Consider the following 24,035-nt stretch of genomic DNA (forward strand, 5'->3'; position numbering starts at 1 on the left):
CCCTGCCCGCAGCCCGCCCGCCCGCCCGCATGGCCCTCAAGATGGCGGCCGCGCCGCGTGGCCGCAGGACTACTTTTCCCGTGGCGCCGCGCTGCCCGGAACATGGCGCCGGCCCAGCGGGGCGGCGCCGAGCCCGGCGCCCTCATTGTGCGTCGCGTTCCGCCGGAACTGCCGCGGCGGCGGGCGGTAGGTGCGGGCCCAGGCGCTGCGGGCGGCTCGGGGGGGGACCGGAGGGGAGCGGGGCGGCCATGCCCCGCACACTGCCCCGGGAGCGGGGCAGCCCCCGCTGGGTCTCCCGGCCGCTGCGGTGCGGTGGTCGCGGTCTCTGCCGTGGGCGGTGGCGCAGCGCCGAGGCGGCTCGGGGCCGTGTGGCCGGGCCCGGTCCGGCTGTGGCGGGGCGCTGGCCAAGTGCAGCTGCCGTTGTGTGCCCCGCACGGCCTTGTGCCTGTGCTGCGCAGCCCTAAGAGGGGGTTGGGTGCGTACCTGTGGTGGGGCTGTTTGTTCGAATTTAACATTCGAGCGTATGAAAACAGCAAACTAGGAATTCAGGTTCCTCCACTTTACGCGGTAGAAAAAACCTGATTGTGTTTTGTGTGTTGTAGATGAAATATTATTGATGCACTGATCTCCACTTTGCTGCATGTTCAGAGCTTCGTAAAATAGAAATCGAGATGAAGAGCAGGGTGACACAAATAAATGTAAGTGCTCTTAAGCCTGAATTGTGGGGGTTGGTTATTCTGTTACTGGTGGTTAGAACCCCGCATGGACTTCCTTGCTCTTAGGTTTGTCCTGGCCTTTCTGATTGATGTGGCTTTTGATAGGGGTGCTTAAGGGATAGGTTGATATCTTCTTGTATCTTTCCAGTCATGTGATTATAGTAGTGCTCCCTCATCTATCAAATACGCCAGTTAGGAGAGGCATGCCGTTTGGAAATTGACTATGGTGGCTGTGGCAGGAAGCCTGGCCAAGAGTTGCAGGTGACTTCAGCAAATATAGCTGGCTTTTGCATGGAGACATGGGAACTTGCAGTTTCAGCAGCATCCCCAGTATTGTTTTACTCCTACGAATGTTCACTTATCTGTTAGGGTCTGCTTGTGCAAAGGCACATGCTGTAGAACTGGAGAATGGAGTCCTAAAAAGACCTGGCTCTACCCATGTGTTAAATACATATTGTATTTATGATATATATATATGATTTATGAAGTTGGAAATGATTTAGTAAGAAAACAAATTATGGTTAGAAAAAAAAGAGAAAGGTGTAACAAAAAACATGTAATAAAGAGGATTCTTAGAAGAGGGAAAAGACACCAAAGTGGTAGAATTCTGTTAATAGTATTGGATATGATGTGACAAAGTGTACAGTAATGTGTAGAGGAAGAAAGCAGTGAAGGATCAAAGGGAGACTGAAGATCAGCCTACCCTAGTCTCTGGTAGTAATCAACAGTAGATGCCTCGGGAAAGTACTTTAATGGCTGCCCTGCTCTTCACAAGTGCACTCCCAGTCTCCACCTACTTGCGGTTTCCTGAGCCAGATAGTTTCTTTGGTAACCCGTGTGATTTTTGTTTTTCTTTGTTCAGTCTGAGAGTCGTGAACCTATGCCCAATCTTAAAATCTGGGTCATCCTTTAGCAGGGAATTCAGCTGCTTAAGCAGGCGTTAGTTGGATCTAACTCTCCTTGTCATGAGTCTGACTGCTATAAGCTTTATTTGATGGCCTTTGCTTCTTGTAAGGGAGTAGGAAACTAAAGCCATGATACGCCTTGATGTCAAAATACATATGTTCACACTGAGTATATTATAACATTGGGGCTTGATTTTTTTTTTTTTTCCTGTCTTCTTTAAAGCATGGCTCCAGTCATGAAAAGAAAGAGGAATACAGTTCACGCCACAGAAGTTTGTCTCCAGAGGACAGGTAGAAATGACTGATTTATATAATGTATTATTTCATTTATGTACCTCCCATAGAGAGATGAGTCCAAAACAAAAAAAACTCCGTGCTTTTTATCTTTTTATTTATTACCATAACTGAGCAGTGAAAAAAAACTGCAGGTTTAATAAAATACTGCATGCCAAGAAAGAGGTAATTAAATAGACTTCTTGTTATAACTAATTATTTAAAAATTCCTTTCTCATTTAGTTAAAATCTCAAGGGTCTCGAAAATGGAAATCAGATGCCAGCTTCTTTCTTTGACTCATTGCTGATACTACAACTGTTGCTTTAGAGCAAGCTTATGAAAGCCAGCAGAAATATCGTTTGAAGGGCAGTCTACTGAGGCAGGAGATGAACTGCTAGCAATTTAATTTCATGTTTTAATTGGTATAAAACATCTTGTACCAAACAGAATGTCATTTTCAATAGTGTGTTTTCTGTTTCACGCAACACGAGTAAAAGTAGGCGAAACGAATGCATACATCTTAAGAAACACCACATGCAACATTTGCCTTTGGTATTTGATGCTATTACCGTTTGGCACATACATCTAAGTTGTAGGAGGTGCTTCCTTTTACAGTGATTTTCTTGATTAAGAAATATAAATATGTGAAACATATAAAATTATTCGCTGGCTGTCAACATGTTGTTAAAAAGGGAGCATCTTCTATTTGAGTGATGTATGTATTAAGACCCAGAGTGCAGAGGTGGACTTGTTGGCATATATGTAACAGATTATTTTCAAGTAGATATTAATAGCATAGCCTTTTACTGAGAACTTTGTTTTTTTGGGTTGTGAATAGGCATATAGAGCGTGACAGGTCTCTATCTCCCAGAAGAAGAAGAAGATACTCTGATGACAGCAGATATGATCAGGAATATTCGAGAAGGGACTACTATGATGACAGAACTTCAGAAGGAAGGTGAATACCAATCCCTGTTTTTTAATCAGAATGGAAGTACTGATTTTTAAAGAATAAAAGGTGAAAACTTCTCACAAACATTTTCATTGCCTTTTTTCTGTCTCCTTAGAAGGACGGAAAGAGGGAGAGACAGACATTATGAGAAGTGGGAGGAAAGAGAATCTGATCGAAGGAAGCAGAGAAGACTCTCTTCCCCTGATCGTAGAAGTCCAGAGAGATCAACAGTTCAGAGCTTGCTTGCTCATGATGAGGCCACATCAAAGAAAAAGAAAGAAGAAGTGGATCCAATCCTTACTCGCACAGGTGGTGCATATATTCCACCTGCCAAGCTCAGGATGATGCAAGAACAAATCACTGATAAAAATAGGTGAGTTGATGGTAAAAGACGTTAGGAAATGTTGGTGAAAACGGGATACCTTTTGTGGGCTGTAATGATTCTTCTGAAGGTACAGTTTTCTCAGAAAAACAGCTGAGAGCTGTCTCCTTGTAGTCTTCTTCCTTCTTGTCTCTTGGGAAAACAGTATAACACCAACCAGTCAAACAAGACAAAGGAAAAAAAAAAAAGCAAACAATAACAAAAAACAAACAAACAAACAAAAAAACATTATGACTATATGCACTTCTGCTGTTAATGGAGAAGTAGAATACAGAGCATAAACAGGTTTTTTTTTTTTTTTTTTTTTTTTTTTGTAATACCGCAGAAAACCAAACATGCTGGGTTAATACCATATCTGTGGAGAACTACATCTTGGTATATCATGTTGGTTTTGTAGGTTCCTGGTAGTTAAATGTGTAACTGTGAACTGACCTTCGCATTTATGCAGTGAATGTTTTCTTTGCTGTGTTATTTAATACAGCTTGCCTTCATGCTTTTATATAACACTCTACAACAATACTGCTTCAAACTTACATATTAATAATTTGTGATACCTTTGTAATAGCTTGGCATATCAGAGGATGAGTTGGGAAGCCTTGAAGAAGTCGATCAATGGTCTTGTCAATAAAGTGAACGTTTCTAATATAGAAAATATCATTCATGAGCTCCTTCAGGAAAATATTGTTCGGGGAAGGTAAGTGATAAAATATTTTAAAGAATCTCTCTTGTTTTTGTGTTAATAGGTATATCGTTCACTTGTGCATCACTCTGTGTGCTTAGTATATGGATACTGGTCTGATTTTTAAAATTCCTTAAATACCTTAGGCTGTATCGTCCAGTGTAGAGGAGCTCCCTACTTGGGAAAAGGGACTGGGAGTGGGAGAGGTAGAGGAAGTACTGTATGCTTGGAGGAATAAGACAGTACAACAGATGATAGCTTTCCTTTTCACAGTAGTTTAACCTGCTCATTTTTCTTGAATGTTTTGAAACTTACATATGTCTGTGTCTATTTACTTCTGTATTCCCAGATTTTATCTGGAGCTAAATATTGTCTGAAAACACACTTTTTACTACAGCTGTTAGACTAGATTGTTTTCCACCTTTATCTTTGCCATTGTAATGTGGAGAAACGATTACTGTGCTCTTTGAGATCACTACTAAGTCATGGCAACCGCATAAGTAAATGCGGTCTGAACTAGACTATTTTCACTTGCATCTGAGAGCATCTAAGTTTCAAAACAAAATATTCTGTTCCTGTACACCAGTATAAAGTGATTATTTCCAACTGATGACTTCCGATTTAAGTACAAATAAGCTGATGCAGTTTGAATTTAGATCCGTGTAGGGTTTATTTTGAAAGACAGTTGGATTTCAATTGACCATAGACAAGACAGTTGTTTTTCAAATATGTACTTTAAAGATTTATGTTGCGAGGGTTTTTTTCTTGTCTCCCTTTTGTTATAGAATTTGCATGTTGTTGCATTAGCTTATCTACTATTGCGCTAGAAAAAGTATATCTGAGAGGTCTCAGAAGACTCTTTTCAGACTTGATTATTGAAATATACTTAGGATGATGTAATAACTTATAAGCCCTCTGCTTTTATTTATTTCGGTTCTAAAAAGGTGACTTGTGTTCTAAAACATATTTACGATGCTGAAGAATGCAGGTTCATCTGAGAAAAGCATTGAAAAGTATTATTTTGCATATTCTGGCTTTGCTAAGCATTCAATTTTATTATTCCTAGGTAGATCTTTTAAGGATCTTTCATGAAAATATAATTTTGATTTCCCATCTAGTTTTGCTTGCTTATGTTATTCAGTATTTTGGATCATAATTCTTCATTGTAAATAGTTTCAGAGCAGATGTTTTTTCTGTCACAAAGCGATTTTTGCTATTTCCAATGAGGGGGCTGCGGAAGAAACAGCACAGTCATACAAATTTAAAAGCTTAAGAGCCTGCAGTGTGGTTAAAAATAGGATAATTGCAGGTGACAAGATAGAGACTTTTTAAGTGCTTACCACTTAAAAAAAATACCTTTAATAGGCATAATATTTGAATGATATGGTGTTAGTTTAACAGTTTCTGGGTTCAGTCATGTTTGGGAAACCTGACTTCTGCAGAACTCCATTTGTTGCACAATAAACAACTGATAGAAGGATACCAGACTGTCATTTTCAAACTGTTCTAACAATGCAATCCTATTTTATGATAAGTACTGCATAGAAGTTTTTTCTTGTAATAAAACATTTATGTATTTTTACAGGGGGTTGCTGTCTAGATCCATTCTGCAAGCTCAAGGTGCCTCTCCAATTTTTACCCATGTTTATGCAGCTCTTGTGGCAATTATCAATTCCAAGTTTCCAAATATTGGTGAATTGATTCTCAAGAGGTTGATACTAAATTTTCGCAAAGGATATCGCAGAAATGATAAGGTATGTAAAATGTCAAGAAGCAGCATTCTGACATACAGTTCTTCTGTGCTGAACTTCTACCGTGTACATTCAAATGGTGTACTTGAAAGGAACACAGCTGAGACCTGTGGGTTGGGACCCATCATTATATTTGACTTAACATAAGTACATGAAGCACAGTAGTATTAGAGTATCATGAAAGCTTGACAACCTATTTTATGTTGGAACTGTGATGTTTTTTGTTTGAAAATATGTAGTCCTAATTGTAGAACATACCAAAATATTTATTTTCATTACTTAATTTGACTGATATGCACAAATCTTTAGTAAGAGTGTCTGAGTTGTAACTTTTTCTTCTGTATAAGACGCATTGTAATTTCCTGACGCATTGTAATTTCCTGCTTTATTTTTTTGCAGCAACTCTGTCTAACATCTTCAAAGTTTGTTGCACATCTGATGAATCAGAATGTGGTATGTTACTATTTGATCCATACTTTGTATGGCTATTCTTGTATTTATTTTTTAGTTTCAAGACAATGGTAGCCCAAGTGAAGATGTTTTCTCTATTCTAAAGGTTACAGTATTTGCTGTAAGTGCTTAGGACTTTTTTTAGAAAAAAAGGTTCTATCTGGTAATTTGGCTATGATGTTTTCACTTGCCATTGCATTTATGCTTCAGAGTTTCCCAAAACCTCATGTATGTTTGTAGGCTAGTATTCCAATAGTTCACTTTTTATCAAAGGCTGAGTCTGCGGCTCTGTCCCACAGATCTTAAACATAGTTTTCTCGCAACGCTGTAATCTCACGCAGGCTTAAGCATCTTTGTAGGCAGAATTAGACTCAGTTGCATTTAAATCAAATTTGAATCTATCTGTATGCCACTATCTTCTGTGTTATAAATACCAGGATTTCTACCCCAGTTAAATGGGATACCCCAGTTTAAAACATTAGTTTCTTCTTTAATAAAATTATGTATATTCCCAATGGTTTTCTAAAAGACTGAAAGAAACAATCTCATATATGCCATTTGCTTATATACATGAGCCTGGAAGATTGGCTTGATTATAGACACGATTCACTTCCAAAACTAGTATTTTACATCCAGGTAGTTTTAGTAACGTGTTATTTTATTTGCTTGTTGGAAATACATTCTGTTTTTCTTAGTGGCAAAATGTTTTTCATTGCTTGCTCACCAGAGTGTAGCCACATTTCGGTAGTATAGTCATTGACTATGGAGATGGTGTATGTACAGATAGCAAAATTGTATTTGAAATGTTGACTACATCTTAATTAGCTTTGTCCAGCGTGTTGTTTTGTGTATGCATGATTAAACAAGAGTCATGTGACATCCTCAAAGGCTAGACTTCTCAGTCAAGTAAATCACTACTAATTGTGGAACATTGTAAACTCATGTTATTTACTGATATTCTTTTTAAAGGCTCATGAGGTTTTATGTTTGGAAATGCTCACCTTGCTTCTTGAAAGGCCTACTGATGACAGTATTGAAGTAGCAATTGGGTTTCTTAAGGAGAGTGGGCTCAAATTAACCGAAGTTTCTCCTAGAGGTATTAATGGTAAGTATAATTAGCAATAACGTTAGGGTTTGTTTTTGTTTGTATTAGAAAGTCCTTTTTCACATTAACATTTCTGTCTATTTTGAAAGCGATCTTTGACCGTCTTCGACACATCCTGCATGAGTCTAAAATTGACATGCGTGTTCAGTACATGATAGAAGTCATGTTTGCTGTACGGAAAGATGGCTTCAAGGATCATCCAATCATTCCAGAGGGATTAGATCTAGTGGAAGAGGAGGATCAGTTTACTCATATGTTGCCATTAGAGGATGAATACAACCCAGAGGATATTCTTAGTAAGTTAGAAATGGGAGATACTTCTGTGATTGTATTCCTCAAGAATATAAACTGGAGATGTAATTTGCAGTATTTTTCTTCACTGATGTAGTTTAAAGATTCTCTTTTTATTTTAAAGATGTTTTCAAGATGGATCCAAACTTTATAGAAAATGAAGAGAAATACAAAATGCTCAAGAAAGGTAGGTGTGTATACACATCTTATATATAACAGAGGTATTATGTATTTTACATGTATAATGTGTGCATATTTATGTCTATATATATTTATATACGTTTATAAATGTAAACTATTTAATTTATTTAATTATTCATTTAATAATTCATTTAATAATTAATAATTCATTTAATTATTCAACTGTTACCAATTTTATTATTTAACAGCAGGTGGTATCTGTATCCCAAATAACTGTCTTTTAGTTCATGGTACACCTTTACAGTGTATTACTGCTATCTTCTTCAGTGTTGTTTCTGCAGCTATGTATCATTCAGTTGTGACATCCCTTGTCCACCTGAGACACTCCTTCACTCTTAGGTGTTGGAACAGGTGTTCATTAATGGTGAAACTACTGTGATTCTACATTTCTTTAATCTGGGATACTGCTCTTTCAGAAATCCTTGATGAAGGTGACAGTGAATCTGAACCAGATCAAGAAGCTGGAAGTAGTGAGGAAGATGAAGAGGAAGATGAAGAGGAGGATGAAGATGGTAAGTGTGTGACTGGCAACTTGGAGACCTATTGTGCGTGTGTTTTTTTTTTTTGTAGGTGAAACAGGAAAGGAGACCTTAACTTCTGTTACACGCTTTCCAAAACTAAGAATGTTGCAATATTGAGGGAGGTTTTAATCCAAACTTATTCCTAGATCTAAGTATTTAATACTAGGAAGTAGTATTCCATTCCATCCAGTATTCCTTCCCTTTAAAAGGAAGCATTCAGCATAGACAAAACGAGAGAGATCTTTGCTTGATTGTTCTTGACCTTATCAATTTAATGCAAGAAGATCCTTGCAGACCTAAAATCTTAAAACTAACTTACATGAAAACGCCAACTTAAACAAATAAACAAAAACTTTATTGTCATGTCTAGTGTTATATCTTGTTATTAACTTGCTTTTGAAATCAGATTGGGTTTTCTTAAAAATGTATGTACATCTTTTGTTTATATCTCAGCTCTGTTCAGCCCCCTTGCTTGATCTGCGCCAGTCCTCTATTCATGTGTTTTCAGATACTGTTGTATATACATATATACGTTGTTTCAGTTCCGTTGTATTATATACATTAGTGCAGAGTCTGTAACTGAAAAGCAAGCAAAGTGCTATTCTTGTAGAATACTTAGAATGAATTTCCTCACTACTTTAGCAGAGTATTTTACAGTAGAGCAGAACTTCCACAGAACCTCTGGTTGACTGGAGGGGTCAAGGAAGGGAAGAGCATGAGAATTCACAGGATGTTTATGCTATTGCTAAACTTTAAAGACTGAAGGAATAGTGAATAAAGGTGTTTCTGGAATGGTTGTGGTTTGGAATAATAGATTTTTCTGCTCTTGATTCAGGAGAAAAAAGGACTTTGCAGAATGTATTCTACATGTAGTGGAAATAAAAATTCTCTTGTAAAATACAGGAAGACCTATGTAAAGCATTGTGTAGTTACATTATTCAGAAAATACCTTGTTAATAACGTAAGCAAAGAATGTTAAACCCAGTGGTGCAATTGCTAAATCAGGTTTTAGGATTTCAAAGGAATCAAACTCTTAAAATTTTATCTCTAAATATTTACCTGTTGGTCAATAATCATACAAACACTGCTTTTTTATTTTCCCCCCTGTAAAAGAAAAAATATATATATCACACACAAAGTTGCTAATTACAAATATTAAAGACTATAAAAAGTATTGCATAGTGTGTTACAGACCTAATAAAAACAGATGTGTTATAAGAGATTACTTAGACCTGCCTTGATGTTTTACTATTTCAAACTGCTTTTCTTTCCCAGGCCAGAAAGTTACAGTCCATGACAAAACAGAAATTAACCTGGTCTCCTTCCGTCGTACAATTTATCTTGCTATTCAGTCAAGGTAAATGTTTATGTAATTTATATTCAAGTGCGTTTCTTTTGACGTGGTTGAAGTTAAATATTCTTTTTTCTTTAAATTGTATGTTAAATCAGGATTTAAGAAGTTCAATATAGAGCCCGATCTGATAGTGTAAAGCAGACTATTGTTTGACATATAGGTAGATGAATTATCATCCTAAGATAAATTCATTTTGCTTAAAGTGTTTATGAAATTAGTGTGCTGGGACTTTTCTATGAATATTGCTGTAATTAAAATTGTTCTAGTGAACAAAGGTCAGTGTTTTTTATTGTAGTTACATTGCATGGATAAGGAGAATTTTTTTTTTATCTTATTATAGCTTAGACTTTGAAGAATGTGCTCACAAATTGCTGAAGATGGACTTCCCCGAAAGTCAAACTGTAAGCCTTGCTTTTTATTCTTTTTTGTTATTAACATGATTATAAAGTAGTCCTGTGGTAGTATATGGAATACTTCCTTGTCCTGAGACCCAGTTGCTATGAAGAGCGGATGAACAGGCAGTCTCCTTGCAGGTGTTTCTCATAATGTCTTTAAACTGTTAGAGCAAATAGGCTGATACCTGTTTCTTAAAATGCTTTTTTTTTTTTTTTTTTTCTTCACACAGTTTCTACTTTATATCAAGCAGCTTAAATGTTTAAGGCCTATTTGAAAATGCTGGTCGGTTGGACTGTTGGAAGAGTTAAGCTCTAACAAAAGTACTGTAGCATGGCACACATTCTCAGCATTTTGTTCCTGAAAGAGGAGTTGGAGATAATACTTGTGAAGGCAGCTGTGAACTTTGTCCAGTGGAGCTAGGAATATAGGCTAGTACTAAAAGAATGAATTGTGTTTTTGCTTCTACAGTGTTTTGAATAATAGTGTGTATTGATTTAAAACAACTTGGGTATGGATGATTTATTGCCATCTTCTCAGAAAGAAATTGTTTGCAGACACTGTTTAAGATCAATTGGTATGTTTTCAAGTAAAGGAAATTGTTCCTCAGTCAGTAAGTAATTTACATGAAAGCATATGAAGAATTCAGATGACTGCTGTGTATTTTCTTATTTAATTCTGTGCATGGAGTATTTCAAGCCTACCTAAATGAAATACTAAGCACGCATAGGATTATGGCTTCCCATGAAACCATAACCTGAAGGATTCTAAGTAGAGGAAAGAAATCCTGTTTTGCAGCAAATCAGTTCAGCTATAGAGAGAACAATCTAGAATATACACACTACATCATACAATGAAGATATAAATTGAGTAATACTGCTGATTGAGTAATTGCTTTGCAAAATACTTCTCAAATGTTGGTGTTTAATACCACTGCAGTCTATCAACTACCAGCTATTCTGTGATCAAGATCTACAAAGTAAATGTATTTAAAAAGAAAACAACAACAACAACAAAAAAAACACCACCACAACATAAGTCAGAATCTTAGGTATATAAAACAGACTCTTTTTTCACCACTTAATTTGGGAAGACTAGGTGTTTTTGAGACTTAATATTTGCTACCAGGATACTTGCTTTTACTTTCTGTGAATGCCTTACTTGCTGAAAATAAAATATCCCAAGATGCACAAATGCAATGAAGGTGTTACTTTCCATGTAGGACTAATCTATAGGGTACTAATTTACTGAATGTGAATCTTTTTACATTACATAATTGTATGAAGTGCTTTATAGAAATAAAAACAGAAGTTTGGGCTTTGAGAAACTTGGTATTTCCCCTGCTAATCAAAATTTAACATACAAGAACAACAGAATACTCCTTGGCACTGCAGTGTACTACAGGATAGTGATGAGAATGTCAACAATTTTTTTTTGTTTTTATTTAGTAAGCTGTTTTTCTCTGACTTGAGATGGAGACACTTCTTATTTTTGCGATGAAATGCTGCTTTTTCAGAAATAAATAATGCTGTTAAACAGAAGCATCAGTCTTCTATTTCCTGTCTGATTTGCATGCATTTCATTTTTAGTCTTCTTCAGCTGTATATTCTCCTTCCTCAGACTACTCACCTAAACCTCATCTTTTTTTTTTAATGCTCCTTTTTTTGGGATGCAAAGTTTCTATGCCTCAGTGTCTATTATTCTTTATCTAAACCACCTTTTCTTTCTACAATTTTGTATTGCAAGTTTACAGGCAGTTTTTCCTTTTTTGATCTTTAACATAGGGTTTTAAGGTTTTTTTTTGTTGTTGTTGTTGATTTGATGCATTTTGGTATGCTCTGCTCTTCACCGTTTAGCAGTAGCACTGAAGTACTTAGTATGTAAAATATTCAGAATTTTATTTTTTTCTTTTTTGTTTGGCTTGTAAGGGAAAAAATCATAACTGATATTCTTTACAGTAAATCTAATAAGAGACTTGCTTTTCTTAAGTACTAAGGGACCAACTGCTGCCTGCAGATCAGAAGTTGAAGAGCTTTGTTGTAGTCTCTTCTAGAGCCTGTGACAAGGTGTTCTAAACAAGCCTTTCAGTTAGTTCTTAAGCATATGTTTGGTCTTGGCGCAGAGTGCTATTTCTGTTCTTAAAAAGTACTGTTATTATCTGTGTTAAAACTGCATTAATGTAATGCATTGCCAAAGAAAAATAAACTAAAACTAGTAGAGGAATATGATATTACCAGTTTGCTGGCTTCTGAACTACAACGAAAGCAAAAAGCAAGCCTGTTTAAAATGTCAGAAATAGGCTTTTCAGTTTGCTTTCCCTTAAGAGATTTTTGTTGCCTCTGCTCTTGGACGAGCATGTTTCAGTTTCTGGTGGTTTTAGTTAAAAGGATTTGAGAATCTTCATGGTAGTACAGATCTAGACAGAAAGAAAGAAGCACTTAACTAGAGAATCATTCCTTCTTTAGTGCATGAGGAATGCAGAGCTTTTTCTGAAAGATCTTACTGCATACAAAATACTTAATTTCAAAAGGATTTAAGCATTGTTCAAGCTGAGAGCATAAAGTGTTCTTCCCTTGTTGCTCAGCCCACTGCGGTGGGAAAAAAAACACCTCATTCTTGCTCTTTAGAAGTTTGGCTAAAATAGATTTGGCTTCTGTTTGTTCTTTTCAGTGGTTGTGATGTGATGTGAACATTGGTTTACAGCAAAGTTTGGAACTTCAGTAAATTAGCCTCATCTGTAAGAGTATCATCTTCAATACAGCTATCTCAAAAATAATGTGTCACAAGATTGTTATTTATTCATTTATTTTTTACTTGAAAGGAGAAAACTTGTTCTAGGCACAGCCTTCTTGAAAGAATTATGCATGCTTTTGACACATTTGCATTTTTACGGAATGGTGTCACACTTCTTCAAATCAGTCCTACTTTGGGGTGGAGGGAGTTGTGAGTGTCTCTGTTGTGCTATTTCTGCATTTAGTGTTTGAAGATAACAGGAGTACTAATTTTGACTTGACATTCACTGAAAATGTAGTCCAGGAAGCTGGTATGGAGTGGGATGGTCTAAAGCTGATAATTGTCTTCTGGTCAAGTAGATGATTTCTTAAATGCATTGCTTTCCTTTCTCACTACAAGGCATTGCAACACATAGGTTTGGCAACTGCACAGTGATTACTTCACAGACTTGCTGCTGTCTGTAAAACATGATTATCCTCAAGTGGTTCTTCTGTCTTCCGTATGAAGATATTTTTGTGAGCCCTAGATGCTGAATCAATGTAAACTTTCAGAACTTCAGTTTTAAAAATAGTACATACCCAAACAGTAAATGAAACTGAGTTTTATATGTTTAATTGGCGTTCTGTTAATGCATAAGTGCAGTATAACATACATGTAGTATTTCCCTCGTTCTTTCGTTAATATCAGTGTTGTTAATAGACTTACACTTCCATACTTGAATATACTTAATTGTATGAAACATGTACTATATCAGCTTGGACTCGATCATATCATTTAATTCAGGCTTCTAATGAAATCTAACTAATTCTTTTTAAATACATTGCCTTAAATCTGCAAGTTTAATCAAAATCAAAGCAATCTTATTCTTGAACCACTCTTCTAGGCATCTGCCTGGGTCAAGACGTTAGTAGCTCTCTTAGTTTCAAGATAATGTAGTAGGGTGAAGAACAGTAAAACTAAAAAACAAAAAAAACAAAGCAAAACAAAACTTGCCTTACTTTTATATTAAAGAATTTGCTAAATTTGCTATCTGAAGGATAATGTTAGGTTAGTCTGACCATTTTATACTAATTGAAGTTCTTATAAATTGCATAGTATTTTGATACATTTTTACATGCATAGTAGGAGCCTCAAAACTATAACAGCAAAAAAAAAAAACTACTTCTAAACATTGTAGTTAGAATATAAAATCTTAATAGGCAAGGTCTTACTCATTCAGTGGCTTTAATGTGTGTAACATGCAGTACTGTTGACATCAGTATAATCACTGAAGATAAACTGTAGAATCTGGATCTTGAGTTAAAAATCAGAAAGCCCCTTAGAGGAACCAGTTTACTTTCTTTTGAGTTAATCATATAAGTTACGTATTTAGAAATGAAAACAGTTTCTAAACAGAGTTCATTAGGTGTGAATGAACTAGATGCTTTGTACCAAGGTCCATCCAACTCATTATACTTTTTAGATAAGAACTAGTTCTTTAGGGAGAACTGAAAGAAATGCCATGTATTTAGAGACATATCTCCTTATCTGTGTCAGCAGTTTTGGGAAGTGCTATTTTTCCATGGTATAATATTGAATTCAAGACATCTACAAAAGATCGTTCACTTCATCTGTATGGAACATCAGATATTTTTAAAGTATTTATTTACCTCGTGATTGGATAGCTGTGCTTTCGGAGCTAAGCTTCATAGTCATTTGTTCAGCATTGTATGGAAGTCTTTAAACAGCACAATATCTTAATTAAAACTGGGAAACAAGTTCATTGTGTTCTCTAAAGCAAATGAAGGGCTAAGACCCACAGATTCTACTTGCCATAAACATCATCAGAAGTGTTATCATTGGAAGCAAAGAAATGAGTTAACTAACCTTTTAAAGCTATAAATGAAGCTAGAATTGCGATGTGAACTTGTCACATCTCTCAAAAAACAATTAAATCATTTTAAAGTTTATTAATTTTTAATCTGGAAGACGGTTACTCTAGACCTAACCTTGAGTTGTTGTGATAACACTAGCAAGAATATCTGTGGGCAAGTCTATTTTCATGCATGTGGTTATTTGAGATACCCTCTTAGAAATCATTGTAATATTTAATTAAAATGTTAAAATATTTAATTACTGTAAACCACAGGGGATACCAATGTTGTAATTGCATTTAAGATGAGGAAGAGAAGTAATTTGTTTTTTCAAGTCTTGCTGACTTTATTAGCAATGGCATCAGCACTTTACCCCTGTTGATTGTTTAAAAACTGATTAACTGCAGCATTACTGTAAAACGGGATAATATAAAAAGTTAATATGCATTTTAATATACCAAGCTAACACAATGCGACAGTGTTGATAGGAATGCCTTTAAACACACTTGCAAGCTTCTGTTTGATACATTACTGTCTCAGTATTTAGAAGGGATTATTTCTTGTTAAACATAGTTGGCTTTTTGTTTGTCGTGAGTACAGTGTGTGATGGGCAAAATGTTTCTTTTAGGTATGTGTACTTGGAAGAATGGCACAAGTGGGAGAATACTGAGTCTGGTAGATGTTACACTAAACTGGTTTCAGATACAAAGAGAATAAATAACATGATTGAAATTATGACAGCTCAGGCAAAACTTCATTTTATTTTTTCCTCAGTTAAGCGATATTTTTATGGGATTGTTAGTTTAAATATAAATTTATCTGAACTAATGATGAAAAATACTTGACTGATAGCCTAAAACCTGTTTGGGAATGCCATAAACTAGTTTATAGTATGAAGTAGGTCACATTAGAAAATACTAAAATAAAGTTAATGGGGGAAATACTGCAGTCCTGTTTGTGCTATATATTTCATGGCTCTTAATTTACATAAAAATGTTTGCTTCAGTTGTCTTAATTACTGTTTCAAATTGTGCCCTGAGCCAGTTCATAGCTGTATCACAATCTGCTCAGTTCACATAGCTAGGAAATTAAGTTTTCTATTTATATATATATATATGTATATACGTGTGTGTGTGTGTATATGTATAATATAAAAAAATCCTGTATGTTTATTGCCTATACCACTGGTTGTCAGCTGGTGAAGTGCTCTGATCCTAGAGGTGACAATCACATTTCCCTCTGGGTTTTGATCCAGAATCCCTGCTGGTGTTGGTGCACACAAAAGGGGGGGGGGGGGGGGAGAGAGTTTGGGGTCAGAGCTGGTTGTTTAAAATAGTTGGTAACAGTGGCAGGAGAGCATCTTCAGTGGGATTGCTGTAACTGATACTTAGTGGGATTGCTGTAATTGATACTTATATCCACATGCGCTCAGACAGGAGGAAAGTGTAAGGTAGACTGTCAGTGATGGAGTGTGTGTAAAAGCTTTGAGAGGCTAATCTATCTCTGATTCCCCTGCTCCTTCCTAGCCATGAATGGGAGATGCTCGTTTAGAGGGTGATTCCAAGCAGGAGCCTAAAGCAGTTTCCTTTAGAAGAGTTTCTCTCCGTTCCTTCAGTATAAAGGAGGAAGTCTAGGCAAATCAGCCTCAGGAGGCTTAAATTTAGGCTTCCTGAATTATTTCTAATGTACCTGAAATAGCCCAAAGCTTATTTAAAAACAAAAAACAAAATCCAGAATGGTAAAAGTGCTCTTGTTGGATTGAATTTGTTTTTTACATTTGTTTGGCTTTTCCTCCCACCCCGCACAAAATTACAGCTTTTTTCTCATTCTTGCCAGCAGTAGGATTTAAAAACGTGACTTTAGCTTGAACTACCAGATGGTCACTTTATGATTTTACATATACATATATATATATGTATATATACACACACATATATGTATGTATATGAATAATTATAACAATTACATACAGAAATCTTGTGGTTTAAAATTGAAATAGTTGTTTTAAGATGTGTATAAATGTATATATGCTTAACGTTCCTCCCATTCATGAGCTGCCAGTTCCTGCTCATAAAGATGGGTACATACATGCAACTTCCTAGTTTCAAAGCCTAGAGTTCTGAAATTAAGGTAACAAACAAGTACTAACCATACTTAAGTATTATTTTTTCTGGGCTTTCCTGTGATATCAGAGAATCACAGAATTTCTAGGTTGGAAAGAACCTCAAGATCATCGAGTCCAACCTCTGACCTAACACTAACAAGTCCTCCACTACACCATATCCCTAAGCTCTACATCTAAAGGTCTTTTAAAGACCTCCAGGGATGGTGACTCCACCACTTCCCTGGGCAGCCTGTTCCAATGTCCAACAACCCTCTCGGTAAAGAAGTTCTTCCTAAGATCCAACCTAAAACTCCCCTGGCGCAACTTTAGCCCATTCCCCCTCGTTCTGTCACTAGGCACGTGGGAGAACAGGCCAACCCCCACCTCGCTACAGCCTCCCTTGAGGTACCTATAGAGAGCGATAAGGTCGCCCCTGAGCCTCCTCTTCTCCAGGCTGAACAAGCCCAGCTCCCTCAGCCGCTCCTCGTAGGACTTGTTCTCCAGGCCCCTCACCAGCTTCGTCGCCCTTCTCTGCACCCGCTCAAGCATCTCCATGTCCTTCTTGTAGCGAGGGGCCCAAAACTGAACACAGTACTCGAGGTGCGGCCTCACCAGAGCCGAGAACAGGGGGACGATATACTTTAGTGTGGATTTTCTTACCTTCATTTTCTATAGATGTAGGGGATTGGTGCTATTTATCTTAAAAAAAAAAAAAAAAAAAAAAAAAATTGTGATAACTCCTTTTCCTCACTGTGGTAAAGACAGTTGGTAAATTAGATTTGACTTCGTTATTGCATTGTATGGTGTGTTAGCTCAAAAACTTTAGCTTAAGCAGAAGAAGAAATACAAATGGCAAAAAGTTAATGTTTAGGCCCCCAATAACCTCAGAAACAAGAAATTCAGAAGAGTGCTGATGTTTCTAATGTGTTTTATGTAAATAGTCTTGTTTTAAAGCTATCATCAGTGTATGGATTTCTTCAATGTTTTGGTACTTCATAATGATATTTTTACTGCTACAGTGAATTTATCTAGTGAAAATTTTATTTTAAATCAGAAAGAACTCTGCAATATGATACTTGACTGCTGTGCTCAGCAAAGAACGTATGAGAAGTTCTTTGGGTTACTGGCAGGGGTGAGTTCTAATTTCAGATTTTATACTGTATGCTTTACTTTAGTTCTTGTGTCAAACTTAAATTTTAATAGATAAGTAAAACTAATAGTCTTTATTCTGAAAATGTTATGCTAATTGATTGAATTAACATTTTGATCGTAATAAGCACAGTGAATGCAATACAAGAACTTATTCTCTCCTTAGGTTATTACTTTTTGTCTCCCTTTTTTCATTACTGTAGAAAGGTAAATTGTAGGCCAAGGCATGGTACTAAAAGTTAAATGTACTATGAGTTACTAGAAGAATCCTTTCCATGGCGCTAAAGACTGACTTTAGAGACTCCTCTTTTCCAGATGCTTCAGATTGTCTTTAGAGGACAAAACCGTCATTTCAGTCCTGTTCTTTTGTTTTGTCTTTCAGTAAACTGCTAGCTCCTTGTTGGCTTTTTTTTGTATGTGTAAGTAATTAATAGTTGCAGTTATTTCTTAGTTCAAGCTTTCCCTGTCTTGTATTGACAGAGCTGACTAGTTAAGTTCAAATAGTTGCCCTAAGGGAGCGAGCAGTTACACTGACAGGGTTTGTTTTTTTCCATTTCTACTTTTTTATCCAATATTTCTGCTGACATTCTATTGTGAAGCACTAACCATATAAATCTGCATATTCAAAAGCAGTAGAATATAATTGTCAATTTCCATCTTCCTTGAAATGTTTATGTCCAAAATGTCTTACCTCTGGCTGTGTTCCCTGCTGCCTCTCTAATTTTGAATACCCATTCAGTGATGTCATGAAAAAGTTATATTTGACGGGTTACATCCAGTGAGAATACTGGATGTATGGAAGTAAAATAAATTGCTGGATAATTTGCTGCAGGTCAAAATCAATTATTACTACTTCTGCAATGCAGATGAGTTTCTTGCTCTGACAAACTGCCAAAAGCAATAAAATATATCAATTTGAAGGTGTTTTCTTCTCCTTTAAGTATTACTTTAAAGGAAAATCTTGCAGTAAATATTAGCACCATTACATTTACATTGCACAGGTCATTTATATGTAGGTTATGTGTGTGTTTAATATTTTGTTTAATCTGTTTAAATTATAAAATACTGTTTCAGCGTTTCTGCATGCTAAAAAAAGAGTATATGGAATCATTTGAAGCTATTTTCAAAGAACAGTATGATACTATCCATCGTTTGGAAACAAACAAATTGAGGAATGTTGCCAAGATGTTTGCTCATCTACTGTACACTGATTCAATTCCCTGGAGTGTAAGTAGAACAGTCTATTGTCATATCCTTTTTATTTAATTATTAATGCCTAGTATTTTGAAATGGTAGGTAAAGCGTCAGTTTTACTGTTTTCTGCACTTTGGAGCTATTACTATTTTAAATAATATATTTAAATATATTCTCAAGCAAACTGTTGAACAATTGTGTTGATCATCTCTTCTTCCTAACCTATCCCTGTCCCCTGCAGTTCTTAATTAGTTGATTCGCGCTATTATTTTATAATAGCTCAGCTGGAATTGATTGATTAAAATGTACTTTTTTTTTAGCTAATCCACAGTGTAAGTAGTAGAACTGTCTCTTGAAAATAAGTCTAAAAAAATGAGAAATTATGCTTATAATTACATAAAGCTTTTCATTTTAATGTATAATAAATTTAAAAATGCTGCATTTCTGTTATTTAAGATTTCTTTTAGGAAGAATAAAGGCAATCTTACATTCTGCTATATAACAATACAACATTAAAAAAATAATTATAAGGTAACTTTTCATGCACTTTTATTCTTAGTACACAACCTAATCTAATTGTCATTCACAAGTCAGTTGTGAATTGTCACACACAGTTCAAGTATTTCATCTGTTTAGAACTGAAGTTTCAAATCTTTAACTTTCCAGAAGTTCACACATCTGACTTTTTTTTTCTTTCATGGGTTTTTCTTAAAATAAATTCTAAAACAATTACTAGCATAGAAGTGATCAGAAACTTTCTGCAGGTAGTAGAACAGAATTCTCAAGGTTGAAAAAGTCTTGACCAAGATTTAGCATTTATATTTGTGAACAAAAATAAATAAATAAAAATCAGGCTGTTAGTTATTTCAGGTCAATGGGTTTTAAGAGAAATGAAAGAATGTATGTTTTAGTGTGTGTTTTTTCCCCCTCTAAACATTTTCAGGTCCTTGAGTGTATAATACTGAGTGAAGAAACCACCACATCCTCCAGTAGAATTTTTGTCAAAATATTCTTTCAGGAGCTTAGTGAATATATGGGACTTCCAAATCTAAATGCAAGATTAAAAGATGAGTAAGTTGAAATCTATTTCAAAACTGTACATTGGATTATTATGAAAAAGTAAAAATGAGAACTCTATTTTCAAATTCAAACAAGACCATAGTTTTGTAGCTGTAGTATTCAAGAGTAAGTGTGTGTATAACTTCATTTATTTCAAGAGTCCTGTTAAATTGAGTGCTACCTACCATTTACTTGGGTTCAAGTATGTGCATTTATATGTATTTTAGTGAAGGACTTGTTAGTGTTAGGTCAGAGGTTGGACTCGATGATCTTGAGGTCTCTTCCAACCTAGACAATGTGATTCTGTGATACTGTCAGCTATATGGCAATGTAATAAAAGTTGCTGTGACTTCTCTTCTGGCAAAACTTAGAAAAAAGCATCTAATTCTAGTTTTTCTTGGATTAGTTGCTTGTCCTTCAATCTGATATGAACAACATATTCTTTTAAGTATGTATGTTTTTAATACACTGTATTTTGGCAACACTGATCTTTGTTACTAGAAGAAATCCCAATTACAGGAATTAACTCTGTGTATTAACAGAACTTAGTAGATGTTTATACTTAGGGCCCTGTTTGATGGAACTTTGTCATAGGTACCTAGATCTTTGACCTTCTTGGTCATCAAGTAATATCCATTGCTATCACAAGCTAGATTTCAGAGGTCTCTTCAGGGCTTCGCAAAATTAGGCTCTTGATTTTGTCAGAACCTGCCAGTATTTTTTTTATTATACCAACAGAAGAATTTTGTTAATATATGCCACAGATATAATGGAAGTGCTGAAAAATGCACGAAGAGAAAACTTTTGCCGTGCTATGAAGTTGTGTGCAGTTCCTTTTTCAGTTTATTAATGTCAATGAGAATTAGTGCTAAACTGGCATAGCGCTTGATTTAGATGTTTGTTTTCAACAGAACATTGCAGCCTTTCTTTGAAGGATTATTGCCTCGGGATAACCCAAGAAACACTCGCTTTGCCATCAACTTCTTCACTTCTATTGGCCTTGGAGGACTAACGTGAGGAACATGGTTTTTTGTTTCTATTTGATTCTTATTTTCTTTTCCTGTGCCTCCCCCTGAGAAGGGGGAAAAAGTTAACTTTTTTCCTCTTTTAAATTAGGGATGAATTACGAGAACATCTGAAAAATGCACCAAAGATGATAATGACACAAAAACAAGATGTTGAGTCATCAGATTCCTCTTCATCTTCAGAAACAGACTCCTCTTCAGATTCTGATTCTGACAGCAGTAGCAGCAGCTCAGAGTCATCCAGCAGCAGTGACTCCTCATCTAGCAGCAGCAACAGCAGTGACTCAGGTATTTAAACACTAACTATTCATTTCCCTTTTATTTGTTGCTATACTTCTATTTACTGCTCTTGCTACATATGCTTGTTTTGACAAACTAGCTATAGAAGGTGTTACTGTTTTTTGTTTAAAACGTATATAGGAATAAATATATGTAAAATTTCTTTAACTTATGTGTTTCAAAATACTACCTCTTGCTCATGGAAACTTACTTTAGAAATCAGAAAAACTACACTCTATTTTTAGACACTTAAGTATTTGAGGAACACTGTTATCGAGGGCTTTCTTAAACAGTTGATACCTGTTACACAGAGTTATCATTTCAGTTTGGTGGAGGAAGGAGGGGTTAGAATAGTTCCCTATTAATATCTCTGTGGGGTGCCTACTGGTGAACTATGTCCTCTGTAAATGCGTCTCTTCATGGATCAGACAAGACGTTACTCAGTTCTAGCAGTGTGTTTAATTTTATTCTCCGTCTTAATTTTCATTTCCTAATTAGCTTTCCTCAAAAAGAGTTTGTGTGTTGATACTGTGAAGGTTCTAGTCTTGAGAGAAATCTCTAAGGAAGAATCAGCTTTCACTTACAACTTCATATTTTATAGTTTTGTATCATAATCGCTATTTAGCATCTCGTATCATCCTGCTCATATATAGCATTCTGTTTAGCATGAAGTGTCATAAATGTTGCTTATTCTGCGAAGTACATGCTAGTATGAATTAGTGTGTACAGTCTCTCCTGTGTAACGTGAGCAGGTGATAACACAGCATGACTTCCTATAGTTCACAAGCTCGGTGATTCAAAGTTAATTTGATTTATTGTGTGCCTCGGAAACAAAAATATAGATTAATAAAATAAAAGCAGTGTGAGCTGCTCATGCTTTGGAATTGCATTTCTTTCCTCTGTTGCAATGTTACTGTACAAAATCTGATTTGGGTGTCATTATGAAGCTATCACATTAATGACGATAAAGCACTAGAGGAGGGCACAGTTAAACAGGGTCAGAGAAGGCGTTAGTTCAGCAAAGAGCCAGATGGCTCCTGCAAAGACAGCTGCAGCTCTACTGAGCTGCTTGATAGGAACCAAAGAGGTAAGTCCTTAGTGACAAACCAACTGAGTCTGCAATCTGCTAGTACAAACACTTAATTTTTGTAATCTTAGGACCTTCTCTTTTACTACTTGTCTTTCCTCCATTCAGGAACACACATTCATTAAGACTTCTGATACCTTAGCAGCCTGGTTTCACCTTTTTTCTTGTTCTACTTTTTTCTTGTCTACTTAAATACAGTGGTTGGAACAATAATTTGAGATAACTATATTCTGTAATGGTAAGCTTCATTCAGGCTTGCTATAAAGTGAGGGTCCATTACTGGTTATAACTGTGTTTGCAACTTTTTAAATCTAAAATAACTTGGTAGAGATAAAAAGGAATTTTTCGTAAGTGTATTATACAGTATTTAAGTTTTTCAGCAGTACAACGTATGAGAAAACAGAAAAACTGCTGATCAGAAATAGAGCATCCAGCTAAACGGGAGATTGATCCTTACTGACATTTAGTGTGGAACTTCACTGTCTGGTTTTGCACTGCTCTGGACAGGCCGTTACAACCAAAACTGAGCTACCAGAGGATGAAATTTGTAGTGAAAGACTCATATTTGTTTTTACTTATTTTCTGGAGTCTTTCTGCATTCTGGTAGATATAAAATGGTAGGGAAAACACTGTTGGAGAAGAAAATCTCTATCTACCAAAATCTATGTGAAGTGATCCACCTTTGCACATTATCAGAGTGCCAGTTAGCCTTAGTTTCAAACAGATTAGCCAGCTACTCTAAAACTCAGGTATTTGATGTACTATTAAATCAATTTATGACTACAGTATTTTCAAAAGGCAATTAGGAACAGTTAAATGATATGATACCATAGTTCATACAATAAGCCATAGTAATGGTTATTCTCTAAATGGCTGTAACTTTGGTGTTCATTATTTATTTACAAGGCTCGTCACATCTGTTGAGTGAAATCTAGTGGTTCTTTATAAAGAGCAAGCAGGAGGAGGTAAAATCTCTTCCATAGAGATAAGCACTACTGTATATTCAGAAATACAGATGTTAGTTCATAATCTAGATGGTTTCAGAGGTAATTGTAAATCTCGGCTTTTGAAAAGAAAGTATTAGACAAATATAACTTCTAATTGAAAGCAAATCAAGTAATCTTTGCTGGTTTTTAGCAGTTGCACACTTTGATTTCATTCCAGAAATTGTAACATACATATATTTAGGACTATTAAAGCTTTTAGCTAAGCATGTACTTTAACGTTTTAAACTTAAGTTTACAATGTGTACAATGTTCTTTATGTAGTTCAATAAATTGACTGAAGTTAATTAAAATACAACCTTATTCACAAGACTTGTTATAATTTCAGATGCTCCGAAAGCTAAAAGAAAGAGAACACAAAAGAAAAATAGAGAATCTGATAAAGCTTCCAGGAAAAAACAAGGAAGGAAAAGGAAATCCATTGAGAAGAAAATCGGAAGGAGACAGCGTGAGGATAGAAGCGATACTGAGAGCAAGTCAGAAAGAAATCACCGAAATCCCAGAGAAGCACATAGGAGGGATGATGTACCAAAATACTATCACAGAGATGAGTCTAATGGCAGAGACAGTTACC

The 24,035-nt window shown here is 35.8% G+C and overlaps 1 protein-coding gene across 1 annotated transcript in view; it reads left to right on the forward strand.

Moving 5' to 3' along the window:
* Nucleotides 1–228: 228 nt before the first annotated feature.
* Nucleotides 229–24,035, forward strand: part of CWC22 (CWC22 spliceosome associated protein homolog) — a gene marked incomplete at its 3' end in the record, with an annotated part of 42,400 nt that continues 18,593 nt past the window's right edge. The window contains exons 1-20 of the mRNA XM_082763224.1: nt 229–475; nt 603–698; nt 1,845–1,912; nt 2,734–2,853; nt 2,963–3,220; nt 3,795–3,923; nt 5,494–5,662; nt 6,059–6,112; nt 7,079–7,214; nt 7,304–7,510; nt 7,630–7,692; nt 8,123–8,218; nt 9,503–9,584; nt 9,922–9,982; nt 17,719–17,796; nt 18,888–19,040; nt 19,951–20,078; nt 20,978–21,079; nt 21,183–21,379; nt 23,790–24,029. Of these exons, the coding sequence (XP_082619350.1) occupies nt 672–698; nt 1,845–1,912; nt 2,734–2,853; nt 2,963–3,220; nt 3,795–3,923; nt 5,494–5,662; nt 6,059–6,112; nt 7,079–7,214; nt 7,304–7,510; nt 7,630–7,692; nt 8,123–8,218; nt 9,503–9,584; nt 9,922–9,982; nt 17,719–17,796; nt 18,888–19,040; nt 19,951–20,078; nt 20,978–21,079; nt 21,183–21,379; nt 23,790–24,029 (2,368 nt within the window). The 5' untranslated portion in view covers nt 229–475; nt 603–671. The remainder of the gene's footprint in view (nt 476–602; nt 699–1,844; nt 1,913–2,733; nt 2,854–2,962; nt 3,221–3,794; nt 3,924–5,493; nt 5,663–6,058; nt 6,113–7,078; nt 7,215–7,303; nt 7,511–7,629; nt 7,693–8,122; nt 8,219–9,502; nt 9,585–9,921; nt 9,983–17,718; nt 17,797–18,887; nt 19,041–19,950; nt 20,079–20,977; nt 21,080–21,182; nt 21,380–23,789; nt 24,030–24,035) is intronic.

Source organism: Aythya marila (genome assembly GCF_965140915.1).
Source record: "Aythya marila genome assembly, chromosome: 6".
In the NCBI taxonomy this organism is placed as follows: domain Eukaryota; kingdom Metazoa; phylum Chordata; class Aves; order Anseriformes; family Anatidae; genus Aythya; species Aythya marila.